The 22,268-nt window shown below is 63.4% G+C and overlaps 1 protein-coding gene across 1 annotated transcript in view; it reads left to right on the top strand.

Moving 5' to 3' along the window:
• SND1 (staphylococcal nuclease and tudor domain containing 1) overlaps positions 1-22,268 on the top strand; it is a 76,963-nt gene that overhangs the window by 4,944 nt on the left and 49,751 nt on the right. Inside the window, exons 3-10 of the mRNA XM_068189301.1 lie at positions 2,613-2,733; positions 5,816-5,894; positions 6,979-7,139; positions 7,253-7,344; positions 8,452-8,607; positions 9,922-10,028; positions 10,397-10,487; positions 17,695-17,808. Coding sequence (XP_068045402.1) covers positions 2,613-2,733; positions 5,816-5,894; positions 6,979-7,139; positions 7,253-7,344; positions 8,452-8,607; positions 9,922-10,028; positions 10,397-10,487; positions 17,695-17,808 — 921 coding nt within the window. The remainder of the gene's footprint in view (positions 1-2,612; positions 2,734-5,815; positions 5,895-6,978; positions 7,140-7,252; positions 7,345-8,451; positions 8,608-9,921; positions 10,029-10,396; positions 10,488-17,694; positions 17,809-22,268) is intronic.

The raw sequence follows: 22,268 nt of genomic DNA, 5'->3' as shown, positions 1-22,268 counted from the left end.
CATATGGGACAGTTTGGGGCACACGGGCTGGCTGTTTTGGGATACATGGGGGTGGTTTGGGATACTTGGGGTGGCTGTTTTGGGGCACGGGGGTGGTTTGGGATACTTGGGGTGGCTGTTTTGGGGCATGGGGGTGGTTTGGGATAAATGGGGTGGCTGTTTTGGGGCATGGGGGTGGTTTGGGATAAATGGGGTGGCTGTTTTGGGGCATGGGGGTGGTTTGGGATACTTGGGGTGGCTGTTTTGGGGCATGGGGGTGGTTTGGGATAAATGGGGTGGCTGTTTTGGGGCACGGGGGTGGTTTGGGATACTTGGGGTGGCTGTTTTGGGGCATGGGGTGGTTTGGGATACTTGGGGTGGCTGTTTTGGGGCACGGGGGTGGTTTGGGATACTTGGGGTGGCTGTTTTGGGGCACAGGGGTGGTTTGGGATACTTGGGGTGGCTGTTTTGGGGCACAGGGGTGGTTTGGGATACTTGGGGTGGCTGTTTTGGGGCACAGGGGGTGGTTTGGGACTCAGGGGATGGTTTGGGATAAATGGGGTGGCTGTTTTGGGGCCCTGGGGTGGTTTGGGGCATATGGGAGAGTTTGGGGCACATGGATTGGCCGTTTTTGGGCACACAGGGATGGTTTGGTACTTGGGGGATGGTTTGGGGTGCACAGGATGGCTGTTTTGGGTTACATGGGGTGGCTGTTGTGTGGCTGTTTGGGCCTTGGGGGATGGTTTGGGGCATATGGGAGAATTTGGGGCACATGGAGTGTTGGTCCATGGGGGGCAGTTTGTGACTCAGGATAGCTTGGGGCAACACAGGGGATGGTTTGGGATGCAGGGTTTGGTTTGAGACTCAGGGGATGGTTTTGGGCACGTGGGGTGGCTGTTTTGGGATACTTGGGGTGGCTGCTTTGGGGCACGGGGGTGGTTTGGGACACATGGGGTGGCTGTTTTGGGGCACACGGGGGTGGTTTAGGACCCGGGGTATGGTTCGGGCACACGGGGGTGGTTTGGGACCCGGGGTGTGGTTTGGGGCACACGGGGGTGGTTTGGGACCCGGGGTATGGTTTGGTTTGGGGTACACGGGGGTGGTTTGGGACCCGGGGTATGGTTTGGTTAGTGCACACGGGGGTGGTTTGGGACCCGGGGTATGGTTTGGGGTACACGGGGGTGGTTTGGGACCCGGGGTATGGTTTGGGGCACACGGGGGTGGTTTGGGACCCAGGGTGTGGTTTGGGCACACGGGGGTGGTTTGGGACCCGGGGTATGGTTTGGGGTACACGGGGGTGGTTTGGGAGCCGGGGTATGGTTTGGTCCGGGCACACGGGGGTGGTTTGGGACCCGGGGTATGGTTTGGTTCGGGGCACACGGGGGTGGTTTGGGACCCGGGGTATGGTTTGGGGTACACGGGGGTGGTTTGGGACCCGGGGTATGGTTTGGTTCGGGCACACGGGGGTGGTTTAGGACCCGGGGTATGGTTCGGGCACACGGGGGTGGTTTGGGACCCGGGGTATGGTTTGGTTCGGGCACACGGGGGTGGTTTGGGACCCGGGGTATGGTTTGGTTCGGGGCACACGGGGGTGGTTTGGGACCCGGGGTATGGTTCGGGCACACGGGGGTGGTTTGGGACCCGGGGTATGGTTCGGGCACACGGGGGTGGTTTGGGACCCGGGGTATGGTTTGGTTCGGGCACACGGGGGTGGTTTGGGACCCGGGGTATGGTTCGGGCACACGGGGGTGGTTTGGGACCCGGGGTATGGTTTGGGGTACACGGGGGTGGTTTGGGACCCGGGGTATGGTTCGTGCACACGGGGGTGGTTTGGGACCCGGGGTATGGTTCGTGCACACGGGGGTGGTTTGGGACCCAGGGTATGGTTCGGGCACACGGGGGTGGTTTGGGACCCAGGGTATGGTTCGGGCACACGGGGGTGGTTTGGGACCCAGGGTATGGTTCGGGCACACGGGGGTGGTTTGGGACCCGGGGTATGGTTTGGTTCGGGCACACGGGGGTGGTTTGGGACCCGGGGTATGGTTCGGGCACACGGGGGTGGTTTAGGACCCAGGGTATGGTTCGGGCACACGGGGCGGTCCCGGAGCCGCTCAGTGCCGGTGGGGCCCGGCCCCCCTCCCGCGGGCCGGGGGCGGCGGGAGCAGCGCTGGCAGATAATTGCTCTCCCTGGGGAGTTTTGTCTTCCAAACAGCCTCTAAATGTCACTCTCTGCCGAAGTGACGCCTGTCAGCCCCGCTAATTGTTTATGAGCGCGTCACGTTCCCACCTCCGGCCGCGCTCCCGCCCACCCGCCGGGAACGCGCTCCGGGACGGGAGCGGCTCCCGAGCCTCCCGAGCCTCCCGAGCCTCCCGTGCCCAGAGAGCCCGCAGCTCCCGGCACGGAGCCCTCGGTGCCTGCCTGGCAGCTGGGGCCGCTCCGGCTTTCCTGGGGAGCTTTCCCGGGCTCAGCGCGGTGCTGGGGAGCCGGAACCCGCCCGGGATCCCCCTGTGGGGCGGTTCTGCCGAGGAGCCGGCTCCTAGCAGAGCGGTCCTGGGGGGAACGGGAGCTCCCGGGGCGCTGGGGGCTGTCCCCCCCGGCCCTGCCCCGGCTCACGGCGCCTCCCTCCCGGCAGCCCTGGGGCTTCCCGGCCCGGGAGTTCCTGCGGAAGAAGCTGATCGGGAAGGAGGTGTGCTTCACCGTGGAGTACAAGACCCCGCAGGGCCGGGAGTACGGCATGGTCTACCTGGGAAAAGGTGGGTCAGGGTGGGTCACCTGGAAAAGGTGGGTCAGGGTGGGTCACCTGGGAGAGATGGGTCAGGGTGATCTACCTGGGAAAAGGTGGGTCAGGGTGGGTCACCTGGGAAAGGGGGGTCAGGGTGGGTCATCTGGAAAAAGGTGGCTCTGAATGGTTTGTCTAGGAAAAGGTGGGTCTGAGGTGTTTTACCTGGGAAAAGTTGGGTCGCCTAGGAAAAGGTGGGTCAGAGTGTTTTACCTGGGAAAAGGTGGGTCAGGGTGATCTTACCTGGGAAAAGGTGGCTCTGGATGGTTTGTCTAGGAAAAGGTGGCTCTGGGGGGGAGCACGAGGGGAGGTTTGGGGTGTGTTGGGATGTGCCATCAGCAGGAGGATGCCTGCCTGCTTTTCCATCACTTTTCCACGACTTTTCTGTGGCCCCCCAGCTCTGGGAGGGGAGTGAGGGGTGCCTGCTCCAGCCCCCCGGGTTCCCACAGCTCCAGCCCTGCTCTCCCCGCTCCAGGAGCTTTCCTGGGCTCAGCCTGGAATGCCTTAAGCACAAATCCAGCTGGAAAACCACCTTTTGGGGGGATGCAGTGGGAGAGTGGAGGTGTTGGGGTACGCTGTGGCAGCAGAAGGATGCATTCCCACTTTTCCATGGGTTCCTGATTTTGGGCGGGGGGCAGTGCCTGCTGCTGATCCCAGCTGAGCTGGAGCTCGTGGACACAGGGAACAGCGCTGGGTGAATTCCCACAGCTTTCCCTTTTCCATCCCTTCTGTTGTTACAAACCTCTTGCTTCTCTGTGGCTGAGATCCCAAAAGGAAGGGGCAGAGATCCCAAAAGGAATCCGTCCTGAGCATTCTGGTGGGTTTTGGGGATCTCCCTCCCTGGCCCCATCAGCCACGGCCCTTTGGAGGCACCAGCTTTGTCCCTGCCCGGAATTCCCATGCCCTGGGGATTCAAGGGGTGAGACCTGGGCTCCCAGCTCATCCCCCAGAGCCTCCCTGTTGCTGGGGCAGGGGGATGCTCCATGTGGGGCTGGGGCAGCCCTCCATGGGATATTTGGGATGCGGTCGGGCTTGGACACAGCTCCCAGGCACTGCAATCCCATGGGAAGGAGGGAAGCACCACACACAGGAAAGGAGCTGGGGGGCTGCTGAATTTGGGGGGAAGTCCTGGGGGAGCCCCAGTGGGGACTGGGGGGGGTTGGGTGTCCTCAGCCCCACATCCCTGCAGACTCGGCTGTTTTCCACGTGGGAATGGGCTGGAAAGGGGGAGTGGCTGCTCCAGGTGTGCTCCCTGTGGCACTCAGGACCTTCCCGTGGCACTCTGAGCGTTTCCTGGCATTCCCATGGCACTTGGAGCTGTTCTGGCATTCCGGTGGCACTCAGGGCCTTTCCTGGCATTCTGGTGGCACTCAGGACCTTCCCATGGCACTCAGAGCTGTTCCTGGCATTCCCATGGCACTCTGAGCCGTTCCTGGCATTCCCATGGCACTCTGAGCCATTCCTGGCATTCCCATGGCACTCTGAGCCTTTCCTGGCATCCTGGTGGCACTCAGGACCTTCCCCTGGCACTCAGAGCTGTTCCTGGCATTCCCATGGCACTCTGAGCCGTTCCTGGCATTCCCATGGCACTCTGAGCCGTTTCTGGAATTCCCATGGCACTCTGAGCCTTTCCTGGCATTCTGGTGGCACTCAGGACCTTCCCGTGGCACTCAGAGCCGTTCCTGGCATTCCCATGGCACTCAGGACCTTTCCCAGAGCGGGAGCAGGGATGGGCTCAGCAGCCAGACTCGCCGGTCCCGGGCAGATCCCGAGGCTGGCAGGATGGGGCAGTGGGCTGTGCCAGGAGGGAGGGGGCCCAGGATGGGGCAGAGGCTCCCTCTGGCTCCGGGATCCGAGGGTGCAGGGCCCGGCTGGCTCCCAGGGGATCAGCAGTGCTGCCCGGGAGGGCTGGAGCTCCCTCCGTGGAGGCTTCTGGGCTCAGCTGGATGTGGCCCAGGTGGGCAGAGCCTGCTTGGAGCCCTGCCCAGCAGCCCCTCGCTGCTGCCAGGCCATCCCAGAGCTGAGCTCCCTTTGCTGCTGCGTCCTGGCACGTTCCAGGGGGCTCCTCCCGTGTCCCCTGCGGGGCCCAGGCTGCCCCAGAGGGGAGTGGGACCCTCGGTGCTGCCAGGCCCCACAGATCCCTGGGTGACCACGCCCTCTGGCACAGGGTGGGATTTTGGGATGTCCTGCTTAGGGCCAGGGTCTGGATTGGTGGTCCCTGTGGGTCCCTTCCCATCAGGACGTTCCGTGATGCATTCCTGAGCTCCCGCTGTGCCAGGGGACTGGGGAGCCCTTTGGGATGGGGATCCCTTCCTGCAGAGGGAGGGATCGGAATCAGAAACATTTTGGTTGGGGAGGACCCCCGAGATCCAAGATCATTGAATCCAAGGTTTGGTTTGGACCTTTGCCTTGGGGGGCTGCTGCTCTGCTGTCCCGCTGAGCCGCCCTCCAGCCTGGGCCATCCCGGGGCCCGTGAGCAGGGAATGAAGCTGGGAAGGGTTGGGATGGTTGGGATGTCGGGGCCTCTCCTGGTGCCGTCCCCATCCCTGCTCCAGCCCAGCCTGGAGCGGCGCGGGCGGGGGAAATGAGGCAGAAAATGTTTCCTGATGAAGTTTGTCAGGGTTTAAACACCATTAATGTGGGAATGCTGTGACAGATTCCCTGCAGCCCTGCAGCAGCTCCAGGGTGGGGAGGGAGCTCTGCAGAGGGATGGGGACAGGCTGGATCCATGGGCTGATGCCAGCAGGGCGAGGGACAGCCAGGCCAAGTGCCAGGTGCTGCCCTGGGTCAGGGCAGGGAACAGGGACAGGAGGAGAGGGAACGGCCTCAGGCTGGGCCAGGGGAGGGGCAGGGTGGACACCAGCAGGAATTTCCCCATGGAAGGGGGGTCAGGCCTGGGCAGGGGCTGCCCAGGGAGCCCAGGCTGGGGGCAGTGGTGTGTCCAGGAGAGCTCTGGGGTTGTTCCAGCACTGCTTACCTGGGATCACTGGGAATGCTGCCCCATTCCCGTGTCCCTGTGGCTCCTCTCACCCTCCTGCTCCTCTCCTCTCTCACAGACACCAGTGGTGAGAACATTGCCGAGTCCCTGGTGGCCGAAGGACTGGCTTCCCGGCGGGAGGGGATCCGAGCCAACAAGTAGGTGCCCAGCTCCCATCCCCATCCCGATCCTGGGCTGGGGCTCGGGGCATGGAGCCCCTGGGTCCCTCGGCTGCGGGACCCGGGCCCTGCTCCTCGGCTCCCGAGGTGCCCACATCCCACAGGCGTCCCCGGGGTGTCCCGTGGGCTTTGGGGGTGTGGCGGGGCTGGCAGGGGCTGCCTCCTTCCCTGGATGCCGAGGCACCGGGGCTGTGTCCGTGGGCTGGGGAGCAGGGACTCTCTGGCAGCCTCCAAAGTCACTCCTGGGGTGGGCTTGAATCGCCTTAATTCCCACTGGAGAGGAGGTGCCGGGACACTGCTGCTGCTGGAGCTGGCTGGGTGATCCCTGTGCCAGCAGAGCCGAGGCTTCTCCTGGGCTCCCGCACGTCCCGGGGCGTGGGAGAGGCCGGGCCTGGGCTGTGCAGGGCTGCAGCCGTGGGGACAGGATCCACTCCAGAGGTGCAGGACGCCTCCAGGGCAGCGTCAGCCTCGTTTGTGGGGTCATGGAGTTCTGGAATGGGTTGGGTGGGAAGGGAGCTCAGAGCCCCTGCAGTGCCACCCCTGCCACGGCAGGGACACCTCCCACTGTCCCAGGCTGCTCCAGCCCCAGGGTCCAGCCTGGCCCTGGACATTCCAGGGATCTAGGGGCAGCCCCAGCTGCTCTGAGCACGCCGTTCAATATCCCTGAGTTTGTTGTGGCATGGCTGGTGCCAGGGCTGGGAGGGGATCGTGGGCACTTTGGGGGCCCCTCAGCGGCCACCTGTGTGTGCGGGGCCGGGGTGATCCGTGGATTCCCACGGAGCGTGCCTTCCCTGCTCTCCCAGACTTGCTCTGCCCTGCTGGGAGTCGGGAACGCCGCTGCCTTTCCCTCGTGTCGTGGCGCAGGGAGCAGCCTCTGGAAGGGCTCCCGGGCTCAGCCTCCCTGGGGCATGGCAGGGGAGGCGCTTCCAGCTGTATTCCCGCTGGGAAGGGCGGTGGGAGCAGCTCGGTCCAGGCAGGGGTGGCGGTGGCCACAGCACTGAAGCACCCCAAAGGTGTCCGGGAGAGGGCGGCTGCCGGGGCTGAGCGCCGGCGTGTCCCGCAGCCCGGAGCAGAGCCGGCTGGCCGAGCTGGAGGAGCAGGCCCGCAGCGCCAAGAAGGGCATGTGGAGCGAGGGCTCGGGCTCGCACACCGTGCGCGACCTCAAGTACACCCTGGAGAACCCCCGGCACTTCGTGGACTCCCTGCACCAGAAACCCGTCAATGGTAAGGCGTCCCTGTGTCCCCCTGGTGTCCCCCTGGTGTCCCCCTGGTGTCCCCCTGGTGTCCCCGTGTCCCGTTCCCGGCCCAGCGGGCTGAGCTCCGGTGTCGCCCCGCAGCCATCATCGAGCACGTGCGGGACGGCAGCGTGGTGAGGGCCCTGCTCCTGCCCGACTTCTACCTGGTCACCGTCATGCTCTCGGGCATCAAGGTGAGCCCGTTCCCTCTGCCACGTTCCCTCTGCCACATTCCCACTGCTCGGTTCCCGCTGCCCAGTTCCTTCCCTGCCCGCCCTCCTCGGCACCTGCCGCCCTCTGGGTCCCAGGGCCACAGCCGGGAGGGTTGGAGGGACGTCCTCGTCCTCGTCACCTGCTGGACCTGCGGTGCCAGGCTGGGAGGAGCCCGAGGTGTCACCCTGGGGTGGGTGGGGCTGTCAGACACCCTGGTCAGGATTGTGCTGGGAGTTCACAGAATCCCGGGATCCCTGAGGCTGGAAAAGCCCTCCCAGCCCATCCAGTCCCAGCTGTGCCCAATGCCCACCTTGTCCCCAGCCCAGAGCCCTGAGTGCCACCTCCAGAAATTCCTTGAACTCTTGTGGGCAGCCTCTTCAAATATCTGATCACCCTTCCCATGAGAAATTCCTGCTGATGTCCAAGTTCAAGGAACCACAGAATTGTTTGGGTGGGAAGGGAGCTCAGAGCCCCTGCAGTGCCACCCCTGCCACGGCAGGGACACCTCCCACTGTCCCAGGAGCTCCAGCCCCAGGGTCCAGCCTGGCCCTGGGCGCTCACAGGGATCCAGGGGCAGCCCCAGCTGCTCTGGCAATTCCAGCCCAGCCAGGAATTCCCAATTCCCAAGATCCCATCCATCCCTGCCCTCTGGCAGTGGGAGCCATTCCCTGTGTCCTGTCCCTGCAGGCCTTGTCCTCAGTCCCTCTGCAGCTCTCCTGGAGCCCCTTCAGGCCTGGCAGGGGCTCTGAGCTCTCCCTGGAGCCTTCTCCTCTCCAGGGGAACATTCCCAGCTCTCCCAGGCTGGATCCCTGTGATCCGAGGGGCTCCAGCCCTGCAGCAGCTCCATGGATTCCTCTGGGCTCTCTCCAGCAGCTCCAGGTCCCTGTCCAGGGCTCCCCTGAGCTGGAGTTGGTCCCTGTTTCCCAGGGCAGTCAAAGGGCTTTGTCCTGACACAGATTCCCTGGTTTCAGTCCCCAAAACACCCCTGGAGCCGGGGAATGGGGGCAGCCTCCTCCCCAGGGGGTTTTCCACCCTCTTCCCGAGGTTTTGGGCCCATCCCGTGCCCTGACTGTCCCCGTGTCCCTCAGTGTCCCACCTTCAAGCGCGAGGCTGACTCCGAGGTCCCGGAGCCGTTCGCGGCCGAAGCCAAATTCTTCACGGAGTCACGCCTGCTCCAGAGGGACGTGCAGATCGTCCTGGAGAGCTGCCACAACCAGAACATCCTGGGCACCATCCTGCACCCGGCAAGTGGCGGCACTGGCTGGCTCCAGGGGGGCCACAGGGTGCTCCCAGTGGGGGAACTGGGAGTGTGGTGGGTTTGGGACATCCTGGTCCCTGCGAGGAGGGCAGAGCCAGGGGTGTCACTGGGAATTGTGGGCTGTTTCCTGGTGGGTTTGGGACATCCTGGTCCCTGTGAGGAGGGCAGAGCCCGGGGTGTCACTGGGAATTGTGGACTGTTTCCTGGTGGGTTTGGGACATCCTGGTCCCTGTGAGGAGGGCAGAGCCCGGGGTGTCACTGGGAATTGTGGGCTGTTTCCTGGTGGGTTTGGGACATCCTGGTCTGTGAGGAGGGCAGAGCCCAGGGTGTCACTGGGAATTGTGGACTGTTTCCTGGTGGGTTTGGGACATCCTGGTCTGTGAGGAGGGCAGAGCCCAGGGTGTCACTGGGAATTGTGGGCTCTTTCCCAGTGGGTTTGGGACATCCTGGTCCCTGTGAGGAGGGCAGAGCCTGGAGGTGGGGGTGTGTCACTGGGAATTGTGGGCTGTTTCCTGGTGGGTTTGGGACATCCTGGTCCCTGCGAGGAGGGCAGAGCCCGGGGTGTCACTGGGAATTGTGGGCTGTTTCCCAGTGGGTTTGGGACATCCTGGTCCCTGCGAGGAGGGCAGAGCCTGGAGGTGGGGATGTGTCACTGGGAGTTGTAGGCTGTTTCCTGGTGGGTTTGGGACATCCTGGTTCCTGTGAGGAGGGCAGAGCCCGGGGTGTCACTGGGAATTGTGGGCTGTTTCCTGGTGGGTTTGGGACATCCTGGTCTGTGAGGAGGGCAGAGCCCGGGATGTCACTGGGATTTATGGGCTCTTTCCCAGTGGGTTTGGGACATCCTGGTCTGTGAGGAGGGCAGAGCCCGGGGTGTCACTGGGAATTGTGGGCTGTTTCCTGGTGGGTTTGGGACATCCTGGTCCCTGTGAGGAGGGCAGAGCCCGGGGTGTCACTGGGAATTGTGGACTGTTTCCCAGTGGGTTTGGGACATCCTGGTCTGTGAGGAGGGCAGAGCCCGGGGTGTCACTGGGATTTATGGGCTCTTTCCCAGTGGGTTTGGGACATCCTGGTCCCTGTGAGGAGGGCAGAGCCCGGGGTGTCACTGGGAATTGTGGACTGTTTCCCAGTGGGTTTGGGACATCCTGGTCTGTGAGGAGGGCAGAGCCCGGGGTGTCGCTGGTGGGGTCTCCAGTAGCACTGGGTGCTCAGGGTTTGTCGAAGGGGCTGTGCAGATCCCCCCCAGCAGGGACAGGGCCTGGAGGGATCCTGCTTATCCCGGACCCTCTCCTGCTCCCTGCAGAACGGGAACATCACGGAGCTGCTGCTGAAGGAGGGCTTTGCCCGCTGCGTGGACTGGTCCATCGCCGTCTACACCCGCGGCGCCGACAAACTGCGCGCGGCCGAGAGGTGGGATGGGGATCCTGCTGATCCCAGTGCTGCCAGCTGATCCAGCTGATCCCACTGTTCCCACTGCACCCAGCTGATCCTACTGCTCCCACTGATCCCAGTGCTCCCAGCTGATCCCATCTGCTCCTACTGTTCCCACTGCACCCAGCTGATCCCCGTGCTCCTGCTGATCCTGGCTGATCCCACTGCTCCCAGCTGCATCCATGGGGTGCCCAGAGCAGCTCCGGCCCCCCCAACCCAGTGTGGCTCATCCGGGGTGGGATTGATGGGATCTCCCCTCCATCTCTCCCCGGAGCTTTGCTGGGAGTGCCACCCCCGGCACATCTGGGTGTCCCAGCCCCGGTGTCCCACTGTCCCCACCCCGCCAGGTTTGCCAAGGAGCGCAAGCTGAGGATCTGGAGGGATTACGTGGCCCCCACGGCAAACCTGGATCAGAAGGACAAACAGTTCGTGGCCAAGGTGAGCGGGGCTGGGAAGGGACATTTGGGGACCAGGGGCACAGGACGGGGTGCCCAGCTCCCAGTCTGGCCTCTCCGTGGGTTTGGACAAGCCCCAGAGGGGTTTCCCTTGGCTGGATCCTGGCCATGGATCCCAGGGCACTCTGGGATCACCAGCAGGGCTGGAGTGGGAGGAGGTGCCAGGAGAAGGGAAGGGGCCTGGGAGAGGGGCTTTGGTTTGTGGGCATGGACTGGGGCTGTCCTGGCACCTCGCTCCGGTCAGCCGGGGCCACAGGGGTGGGACCATGGATCAATTCCTGATCCTCCCAGGGGAGTGGCTGCCCCGTGGATCAATTCCTGATCCTCCCAGGGGAGTGGCTGCCCCATGGATCAATTCCCAATCCTCCCAGGGGAGTGGCTGCCCCGTGGATCAATTCCCAATCCTCCCAGGAGAGTGGCTGCCCCATGGATCAATTCCCAATCCTCCCAGGGGAATTGCTGCCCCTTGGATCAATTCCCGATCCTCCCAGGGGAATGGCTGCCCCTTGGATCAATTCCTGATCCTCCCAGAGGAGTGGCTGCCCTGTGGATCAATTCCCAATGTTCCCAGGGGCATGATACCCCATGGATTGGTTCCCATTTCTCCCAAAGGCTGGAGATGCTGCTGAGCCCCTCTCCTGGTGGGTGCTGGTGTGTTACCTGCCCATGGATACCCTGGGAATCCCTGCCCATGGATACCCTGGGAATCCCTGCCCATGGATACCCTGGGAATCCCTGCCCATGGATACCCTGGGAATCCCTGCCCGTGGATGCCCCGGGAATCCCTGCCCGTGGATACCCCGGGAATCCCTGCCCATGGATACCCCGGAATCCCTGCCCCGGCGTGGATCCGAGGGCGCAGCCGGTGCGGGAGGGAGGTGAAGCTGCGTGGGATGATCCCGGGTGGGATGCGGGAGCTGCGGGATCCGGGCAGGATCCGTGGGATCAGCCCCACTAGATGGAGCTGCCGCCTCGCCCAGGCAACGGCCACGGCTCCGGAGCTGCTGGAATTTCCCTGGGAATGGGCAGCAGCCACGTTTCTTGGAAAGTCGGCCTGGTCCCTGCGCAGGGTCGGATCCTTCCAGCTGCTTCAGTCCTGCCGGGATCAGGATCGTGTCTGAGCAACCCGGCCTCGCCTGGGTGCTCCTGGGGGGATGCAGGAATGGGATCAAGCATGGCAGCTCCGTGGAAAAGCAGGAATGGGATCAAGCCTGGCAGCTCCTGGGGGAATGCAGGAATTGGGATCAAGCCTGGCAGCTCCTGGGGAAAAACAGGAATGGGATCAAGCCTGGCAGCTCCGGGGGGGCTCCTGGGTGCCGGGGGTTGAACGGAGCACAGTGGAAAAGCTCTGGAGCTGCCGGGACAGCCAGGAGCTCCTGTAGCTGCTCAGAGTTGATCCCTGTGGCGCCGCCGGCTCGTGTCCGCTGGGATGAGGTTGGGAATGGCTCCTGTGCTTGCTCTGGTGGCTCGGATGTGGCTGGGACAGGAGCAGAGCTCCCCAAAACCCGCCCAAACCAGGAAGCGTTTGCTGAGCATTCCCTGTGGGAGCAGTGCAGGGGCACCGAGCTCGGAGCCCCCAGGAGGCCGGAATTGAGAACCCATCCCTCGGGATAAGGACGTGGCTGTCCCCTCCCCGTGGCAGTGACAACTGGCACCTGGGCAGGTGTCCCGTGGGCACGGCAGGGCCGTGTGCCGGCGCTGGAACGCCGGGAAGCGCCGCTGGCAGCGGCTGTGCCAGGAGCTGTGCCAGGAGCTGTGCCAGGGCCGTCAGTCACGCTCCGCTCAGCTGCCGGAGGGGGCGGCTGGATGCTCCCAGCGCTTCCAAGATGCCGTGATTTTGTGGGATAGCAGCAGGCGGGGCTCCCCCCGTCTCTGCACAGGGATGTCCGGGGTGGCTTTGGGATCAGCAGCATCTCCCCCCCCCAGCTTTCCCCTGGGAATGGTGGGGGCTGACCCCGGTGCTGTGGAGTGGGATCCCCGTGGGGTGGGGAGCAGAGTTTGCAGGATGCCCCCAATTCCCTGGCTCTGCGGGGTCCCCCCGGGCTGGGGGCGCTCCCAGTTCTGCTCCGGCAGGGTCCGGGTTCCCTGGGAGCCCCTAAAGGCAGCAAAGACCGTGTCCTGCTTTTGGGGGAGGAGACGTGGGATTTCTCCGCCTGTTGGGTCGATCCTGCTCTTGGAATTTGGCCTTTGGCAGCCGCAGCGCCCCCGCATTTCATTTCGGTGTCACTTTGGGGGCTTTTTTTTTTTTTTTTTTTTTTTTTTATTTCCCCCCTTGCCCGGAATTGTAAGCGACAGGGAAAACGAGGACAGATGCCCACGCGGCTGCAGTGGCAGCGCTGGTCCCGCAGCTGGGCACGTGTCCGGGCTCCGCGGGGCTCCGGCCGTGCCGGTGCCGGTGGCGGGGCCGCGGCCGCGGGCGCGGAGCGGGTGGGCAGGGGTGGCGCCGGAGCCGCCTCCGTGCTCGGCACAGCGGGGCTCGTTCGCAGCGGCAGAGCTGACGCAGGAGCTGCTGGAAGGGGCTGCGAGGGGAGGGGGAGGAGGAGGAGGAGGAGGAAGAGCCCAACCTGCCTTTGCACCGTTGATCAGCCGCGGCAAACCGGCTCCGGCTAATGCTGGCTGCGGCTGCCGGGCGCAGGGCTGGGCTGGGGGAGCAGGGGAGGCTTGGCCGCGGCTGTGGGTCTGGTGGTGGTGGGGGGCGAGGAGGAAAAACAGAGGGATGGAAATGTCAGAGGGGCTGGAGGCTCTCTCCCGAAATCCCTACGTCAGCTTGTCTTGGAGCAGCGGGATTTGGGACACGCTGCGGAGCCGTGCCTGCCTTGGGCCGGAGCCATCCTCTGCAGGGGGGGCTGCGGCAGCCCGGTCCCGGCTCCGGCAGCACCGGCCCCTCGGGCCCGGGGGGCTCCCGGGCAGCCCCTGGGCCGTGTCCCGCCCTGCTCCCGTCCTGGCTCCGGCGGACGGGGCTGAGCCGGGCCCAGCTCCTTTGATCCTGCTTTTTATTCCCTTTGCTGGGAGCTCTGGTCGTGGCCAAATCATCCCGGAGCTCGGTGGGATGTGCCAGAGCTGAGCCCGGGAGCTGCTCCTGAGCTCAGCCGAGTGCCAGCCCCCACCAAAAACCCCTCTAAGGGACATTTTTGGGATATGGGGACACTCGAGCCTCTGCTGGTGCTGGGCTCTGGCTCCCCAAGTGCCACCGTCCTTGTTGGGGTGCAGGAGGTCACCCTCAGCTTTGGGGATGCTCCCTGTGCATCCCAAGAATGGATGCTGTCCTAGGAGCACAGCAGTCAGGAGCCTTGGGAGTGGGGACACGTCCCCATGGTCCCCAGGCACGGGGGTCCTTATCCTCCCCAGCTCCCAGGGAAACCATCCCTAAAGGTGGAATCCCCAGCCCCCCAGGGTCACATCCCAGCACCCCGAGGTCCCCGGATCGCAGCCGTGTGGCTGCTCTGTGTCTGTCCCTGGCTGTTCCCGTGGATTGGGATCAGCATTTGGAGTCAGCTGTGCCTTTAGGGCACATCCAGGGTTTGTTGGGGGCAGGATTCTGCTGGGAAGGGTGAAATTCCCGTTCCTCAGAGGAAGAGCTGCTTCCCTCTGCTTCCTCCTCCTCCTCGGGCTGGTCCTGGCTCCGGGGCTGTGCCAGTCCTGCCCGGGGCACACAGACTGGGAGGTTTTGTGTCCTGTACTGGTCCCAGTTCTCCCTCCCTGTGTGCCCCCAGTACTGGGGACAAGCAGAGCCTGGGGTGGAAAATTGGAGGCTTTGTTGGGCCCAGCTCTTGCAGCGAGGAAAAACATCTTCCCTGAGAAATCTGGCCAAGGGCGGGCTGCGAGCTCCGTGCCCTGGAGCGCTGATGGGACGGGGTGACCGGCATGGCCGGGCCTGGCCGGTGCCACAGGGACATTCCGGGGCTGCCCTCCCTGCTCCCAGCCCGGGGGACGTGGGAAGCAGCCGCTGGAACGTGCTGGCTCTGCAAGAAACAGCTGCAGAGCTTTAAAAAAATAATCCCTCCAATCCCGTTATCAAAGGGCCTCTCGCAGGCGGGAGAGGCCACAATAAATATTGGATAAGGGAAGTGGCTGCGGCGGGCTGGGAACGTGGGGGGAGACAAAAGCCCCGGCCCCGGGGCGGTGCTGAGTTGTCCATTCTGTCACCGTGTCACTCCCCCCGTGACCCTCCTGCCCTCCCTGCGGCTCCAGCAGGAGGAGGGAGTGGCTGCCCAGGGAGGGTGGGCACCTGGGCATGCCCCTCGTGCCACCCTGCTCTGTCCTGCCTGGACTGGCATCCCGTGGGAGCCCTGGCTCCAGGTGCCATGTCCTGCTGTGCCCCTTGTCCTGCTGTGTCCCTTTGCCTGCTGTGTCCCGTGTCCTGTATCCTGCTGTGCCCCTTGTCCTTCTGTGTCCCTTTGCCTGCTGTGTCCTGTGCCCCTTGTCCTGCTGTGTCCCTTTACCAGCTGTGTCCCATGTCCTGTGTCCTGCTGTGTCCCATGTCCTGTGTCCTGCTGTGTCCCTTGTCCTGCAGGGACCCTTTGTAACGGAGTCAGGGCCCTGCAGAGACCCTGGAGGTTCCTCTTGGCTCCTGCTGCCACCCAGCTCTGTCCTGCGTGGGAGACACAATGTCCCTGCTCCAGGTGCTGTGTCCTGCTGCATCCTGTGTCCTACATCTGTGTCCTGCTGCATGTCCTGCTACATCCCATAATCTGCTCCATCCGTGTCCTGCTGCCTCCTGTATTCTACATCCCGTGTCCTGCTGCATCTCATGTCCAGCTACATCCCATGTCCTACATCCTGTATTCTGGTTCATCCCGTGTCCTGCTGCATCCTGTGTCCTGCTGCATCCTATGTCCAGCTACATCCCATGTCCTACATCCTGTATTCTGGTTCATCCCGTGTCCTGCTGCATCCCGTGTCCTGCTGCATCCTATGTCCAGCTACATCCCATGTCCTACATCCTGTATTCTGGTTCATCCCGTGTCCTGCTGCATCCCGTGTCCTGCTGCATCTCATGTCCAGCTACATCCCATGTCCTACATCCTGTATTCTGGTTCATCCCGTGTCCTGCTGCATCCCGTGTCCTGCTGCATCCTATGTCCAGCTACATCCCATGTCCTACATCCTGTATTCTGGTTCATCCCGTGTCCTGCTGCATCCCGTGTCCTGCTGCATCCTATGTCCAGCTACATCCCATGTCCTACATCCTGTATTCTGGTTCATCCCGTGTCCTGCTGCATCCCGTGTCCTGCTGCATCCTATGTCCAGCTACATCCCATGTCCTACATCCTGTATTCTGGTTCATCCCGTGTCCTGCTGCATCCCGTGTCCTGCTGCATCCCGTGTCCTGCTGCATCCCATGTCCTACATCCTGTATTCTGGTTCATCCCATGTCCTGCTGCATCCTGTGTCCTGCTGCATCTCATGTCCAGCTACATCCCATGTCCTACATCCTGTATTCTGGTTCATCCCGTGTCCTGCTGCATCCCGTGTCCTGCTGCATCTCATGTCCAGCTACATCCCATGTCCTACATCCTGTATTCTGGTTCATCCCATGTCCTGCTGCATCTTGTGTCCTGCATCCCGTGTCCTGCTGCATCCATGTGCTGCTGCCTCCCGTGTCCTGCACCCCCTCGCAGCCGGCCCATCCCGGCACAGGGTCCCGTGAGTTCATCCTGCTGGGAAGGGACACCGGGAAGGGACGCCGGGGGCCGGAGGGGCCCGGCCAGTCTCCGCTGCTGCTCCCGCATGGATCCGGGCCGTGCCTCCGGGAGCTGCTGGAATGCCGGGAGCCGCTGGCCGGCCGCTGCCTCCTGCCAGGGAACAAATGAGATGTGACCGCGGCTCCCGCGGCTCCCGGGGAAGCATGTGCTGGATGTGTAATGGAGCGCGGGATCTGCCCCCAGAGCTGACCCGCGGTGGCCCTGGCTGCGGCAGCTCCGCTTCACATCCTGCTTTTCCCAAGTCTTGGGTGGCAGGAAGGAGAGAGGCCGCTCCCTCCTCGCCCCTGGGTGCCCTGGAGCGTGAGATTGGATTACTCCACTTGGCAGGCACACGGCTTTGGGCTGCTCCTGCCGAGGAGACATCCAGGAGATGGGAGCCGGGAGAGGCCGGGACCGCGTGCTGGGACGTTCCCAGGGGCTTTGCTGTGTCCTGGCGATCCTTGGTGTCTGCTCGGATCTGAATTCCTTAAATCCTGCTCTCCCTCTGGCCCAGGCAAAGAGGGCTGCAGTGGGATCAGCTCCTGCCTCCCTCTGTGGCTCCGGGGATGCGTGGGATCAGGATAAGGTGGACGAGCAGCAGTGGGAGCCGTTTGGACTGGGGGGACTGGGTTGTGCTGGGAGCAGGCAGGGGAAGGTTCCTGTCCTGCCAGTGGGAGTATCCAGTAGCTCCACTCAGCTGGGCTGGAGAACTGGGAACGTTAAACTTGTGTGTCCTGAGCCCCACTGGGATCCTCCTGCCCCCTCTGCCTTGGAGCCAGGCTGGGAATGCTGGCAGTGCCCAGCCTGGAGAGGAGAAGGCTCCAGGGAGAGCTCAGAGCCCCTGCCAGGCCTGAAGGGCTCCAGGAGAGCTGCAGAGGGACTGGGGACAAGGCCTGCAGGGACAGGACACAGGGAATGGCTCCCACTGCCAGAGGGCAGGGATGGATGGGATCTTGGGAATTGGGAATTCCTGGCTGGGCTGGGATTGCCAGAGCAGCTGGGGCTGCCCCTGGATCCCTGGAATGTCCAAGGCCAGGCTGGACCCTGGGGCTGGAGCAGCCTGGGACAGTGGGAGGTGTCCCTGCCGTGGCAGGGGTGGCACTGCAGGGGCTCTGAGCTCCCTTCCCACCCAACCATTCCAGGATTCCCTGACTTTATGATCCTGATTAGTTTGCTCCCACCACTGACAGTCCTTGCTCTCTCCTCCCTGAGCCTCATCCCTTGTCCAGTGTCCAGCTTCTGCTCCTGCCCCTCTGGAATTGTCTCTGGAATGAAACCCAGGGGGCTGAGCCCTGGCACAGGACACACGGCTGGCAGTGCCCTGGTGTGCCACATGTCACCATCCCAGGAGCCACGTTCCCCTGGTGACAGCCGGGATGAGGCTGGAGCTGCTCACTGTGCTGGGGATGGCAGTCAGGGTGGCAGAGCCGGTGTCACGGTGGCACCTGGCCCTTGGTGTGCCCAGGTGGCTGCTGTCCCCACGCTCAGCTCTGTCTCTGTCCCCAGGTGATGCAGGTGCTCAACGCCGACGCCATCGTGGTGAAGCTCAACTCCGGGGACCACAAAACCATTCACCTGTCCAGCATCCGGCCACCGCGGCTCGAGGGGGACAGCGCCCAGGTGACACTGTGGGGACAGGGGGCAGGGAGGGGACAGCGCCTGGGGACACTGCAGGGACAGGGCACAGCACCTGGGACACTGCAGGGACAGGGCAGAGGAAGGGCACAGCACCTGGGACACTGCGGGGACAGGGCAGAGGGAGGGGACAGCGCCTGGGACACTGTGGGGACAGGGCACAGGGAGGGGACAGCGCCTGGGACACTGCGGGGACAGGGCACAGGGAGGGGACAGCACCTGGGACACTGCGGGGACAGGGCACAGGGAGGGGACAGCACCTGGGACACTGCAGGGACAGGGCACAGGGAGGGGACAGCGCCTGGGACACTGTGGGGACAGGGCACAGCACCTGGGACACTGCAGGGACAGGGCACAGGGAGGGGACAGTGCCTGGAGACAGGGAGGGGATGGGAAGAGGATGGGAAGGGGCTGGGCAGGGGGCTCTGTGTTGAGACACCTCCCGTGGGGCTCCTGCTCCCTCTGGGATGACCGTGCCCCCTTTCCCTTCCTGTGGGAGCCCATCCCATGGGATGCAGGAGGCCTGGGAAGGGCTGGAACACGCGCTGGTGGCTGCAGGGGGATGGATCCGTCCCTCTTCTCATGCCTCAGTTTCCCCTCTGTTCTGTGGGTGCTCCCAGCTGGGCGTGTGGGATGTTCCTTAGGGATATCTGTCCCCGTGGGGCAGGCACGGGAGGCTGCGCCGCTGCTGGAGGTGATTCCGAGCGGGTGAATCCTCGGTTTCCCTTCCCCTGGGCCGTGGGGCTGGCCGGGGTCCGGGAGCGCTCCCCACGCCCCGGAGGAGCAGCTGCTGTGTCCTCGGCTCCAAGGGACGCCGGGGCCGGCGCGTGACCGGCGGCGTGAGGATCCGATGGGTTCTGGAATGTTTGGAAGGGTTGGAAAAGGCCGCATTGTTCCCGCACAGTTTGGTCCCTGCTCTCTGTGTTTGAGGCTCTCTCAGGCCAGCGCCGCTGGAGCCGGATCCGAGCGCGCGGCAGGGACATGAAAGCGCCGGGATGAGCTGGGGTTGGGCACAGGGAGCGCCCTTGACCCCGCTCAGCTCCGGAGCTGGGCCGGGAAACGAGATGTGGCTCCAGTCCGTGCGGCACACGCTGAGCGCCCTTGACCCTGCCCGGAGCTCCAGGAATGGGGGATCAGTCCCTGTGTCACACACGGAGCGTCCCTGACCCTGCCAGAGCTCAGTGGAAACTGGGATGAGGGATCAGTCCCTGTGTCACACACGGAGCATCCCTGACTCTGCCCAGAGCTCAGTGGAAACTGGGATGAGGGATCAGTCCCTGTGTCACACACGGAGCGTCCCTGACCCTGCCAGAGCTCAGTGGAAACTGGGATGAGGGATCAGTCCCTGTGTCACACACGGAGCATCCCTGACTCTGCCCAGAGCTCAGTGGAAACTGGGATGAGGGATCAGTCCCTGTGTCACACACGGAGCGTCCCTGACCCTGCCAGAGCTCAGTGGAAACTGGGATGAGGGATCAGTCCCTGTGTCACACACGGAGCATCCCTGACCCTGCCCAGAGCTCAGTGGAAACTGGGGTGAGGGATCAGTCCCTGTGTCACACACGGAGCATCCCTGACCCTGCCCAGAGCTCAGTGGAAACTGGGATGAGGGATCAGTCCCTGTGTCACAGAGTCTCCGTCATCCCCTCACAGCTCCGGAGCTGCTCCAGGAGCTGGGATGAGGGATCAGTCCTTCTGTGGCACAGAGTGTCCTTGACCCTGCTTACAGCTTTGGAGCTGTTCCAGAAACCAGGATGAGGAATTGATCCCTCTTCACTGCGTCTCCACCCCACTCAGAGCTCCGGGAGCCAGGATGTGGCTCCGATCCCGGTGTCCCGTTCTGGGACAGTGCTGTGGTGCAGGAGCCGGGTACTTCCCGCTGTCTCCCGGTGATCCCAGTCCAGCAGGGGCTCCTCAGGGCAGGGATTTATCCCCCTGCTGCTGCTGTTCCCTCTGTTACTCCATTCCCTCCATGGCTGATGTGCTCGGAGCTGTGGGATCACGGAGCTCCCGAGACCCTCAGAGCGCCTGCCTTGTTCCTGGCACATCCCTCCTCCTCCTCCTCCTCCTCCTCCAGTGCCTCTGGAGATGCCGGGAAGGCTCCTGGGAAGGCTCCTGCCCATGCACATGATGGGGGGCCGAGCCAGGATTGCTCCAAACCCACCTTTTCCAGGCTGTTTTCCATCCTGGACCACCACGGGCCGGCCTGGCCGTGCCGGTTGGTGACAGCTCCCGAGGTGACCCCGCGTTGCTGTGGGAACGGGAATTTGGAAATTCCTGCCTCCCTGCATGCCGCCTTGTTCTGGCCACACGGAATTATGGATACCTTCCCAGATCGGCCTCTTCCCGCTGCTCCTCTGGCATCAGCTCGACGGGGCTGGGAGCTGCCGCGAGCCGGGGGCCCAGGGGAGCAGCGGGAGCAGCGGGATCTCCTCTGGAGCGGCCGCAGTCTCCAAGGAGACTGCAGACAGGCAGCGGCCCGCCCGCCGCGCTGCCGGATGGATCCGCCGCGAAATCCGCGCGTTCAGCCCCGGAACGCGCGCCGTGCTGGGCTCCTCCCGAATTCCGGGAGCTCCCGGGGACCCCTCAGCGTGGGCTCTGTGCCCCCGAATCCAGGGTGTCCCTGTGCATCCCTGGCACCCGAGGTCACATCCCAGCACCCTGAGGTCACATCCCAGCTCCCTGAGGTCACATCCCAGCACTCCAGCATCACGTCCCAGCACCCCAGGGTCACATCCCAGCACCCCGAGGTCACATCCCAGCACCCCGAGGTCCCCGGATCGCAGCCGTGTGGCTGCTCTGTGTCTGTCCCTGGCTGTTCCCGTGGATTGGGATCAGCATTTGGAATCAGCTGCGCCTTTAGGGCACATCCAGGGTTTGTTGGGGGCAGGGTTCTGCTGCCAAATTCCCCTGGGAAGGGTGAAATTCCCGTTCCTCAGAGGAAGAGCTGCTTCCCTCTGCTTCCTCCTCCTCCTCGGGCTGGTCCTGGCTCCGGGGCTGTGCCAGCCCTGCCCGGGGCACACAGACTGGGAGGTTTTGTGTCCTGTACTGGTCCCAGTTCTGCCCCTCAGGTCCGAGGTCCCTCTGGCCTGGGATGCTCCCGTTAAATCCCAATTATTTCCCCCTGGGTTTCATCCTTCCGTAGCTCCGTCGTGTTTCCGTCCCTGGTGCTGTCATTAATTACCTGTCAGTGCAATTAATGATGGATTTGCTCCTCCCTTCCATACCAGCAGTTAAAATTATGGAAAAAACATCCAAGAATTCCACAAGGAATCAAACCCACCCTCGCTGGGGCTCAGGGTGGGGACCCCCATCCCAGCTGCCATTCCAGAGGTGGATCTGGAGCTCAGGGAGTGCACACGTCTGTTTGTGGATCGAATATCAGCATGGACATCTCTCCATGGGCACGTCCATGGAATGTGTCAGGATTTACAGAAAATCCACGGGGATTTTTATAACATCTGAGCATTTATTGAAAATCCACCAGTGCAGGGGTTGGGCTGTGCTCCAGGGAACAGGGACAGGAGGAGAGGGAACGGCCTCAGGCTGGGCCAGGGGAGCCTCGGGGTGGACACCAGCAGGAATTTCCCCATGGAAAGGGGGTCAGGCCTTGGAAGGGGAAATTTGGAGTGCCCATCGCTGGAGGTGTCCAAGGAATTCCTGGAGGTGGCACTCAGGTCTCTGGGCTGGGGACAAGGTGGGAATCGGGCACAGCTTGGACTGGGTGGCCTTGGGGGGCTTTCCCAGCCTCAGCACTCCTGGGATCCATATAAATTCTAGGAACATACATACCTTTATTTAATATAAAATATACAATGTATAAAATACAAGTTAGGGCTGATTCCATGAAGGCTTTTCCCCTCAGTGCCCCTTTGTGGGCTCTTCCCGCCCCCTCATCCCTGCCGGAGCAGGAGCACCGGGATATCACAGCTCTGTCGGGAATCCCATCCCGACCTGCCGAGCGCTAATTGCTGCTCCCACGGCTCCGGATGGAGGAGATGGGAAGTGACAGACGGAAAACGGAGTGCGATGGGATCCTGCAGCCTTTCATCTCCAGCCTTTCATCTCCCAGTGTTGGATGAATCCCGGGAGCGACGGCCGGGAACGTCCCCAGTGCTCGGCTCTGTCTGGGAATGTCGCGGATCGGGATGGAGATGGATCTCCCGCTGCTGCACGGGTGCCATGGGGTGTGGGAACAGCTGGGAAGCCTCACCTGGATGGTTGGAATCTCCATCAGGATAGCTGGAAACTCACTGGAATGGCTGAAAACTCACTGGGATGGATAGAAACTCACTGGGATGGATGGAAACTCACTGGGAAGGCTGGAACCTCTCCCTGGGATGCAGCCCCCATCTGGGGCTGCGAACATGGGATGCTCCAATCCTTGGGATGCTCCAGGTGCCTGTGGATGTGGGAAGCTGTTCCTGAGGTGCTGCTGGCACCCA

The sequence above is a fragment of the Anomalospiza imberbis genome, chromosome 5 (genome assembly GCF_031753505.1).
Source record: "Anomalospiza imberbis isolate Cuckoo-Finch-1a 21T00152 chromosome 5, ASM3175350v1, whole genome shotgun sequence".
In the NCBI taxonomy this organism is placed as follows: Eukaryota; Metazoa; Chordata; class Aves; order Passeriformes; family Viduidae; genus Anomalospiza; species Anomalospiza imberbis.
The sequence above is the reverse complement of the archived record's forward strand: the minus strand, read 5'-3'. Positions and strand labels throughout refer to the sequence as shown.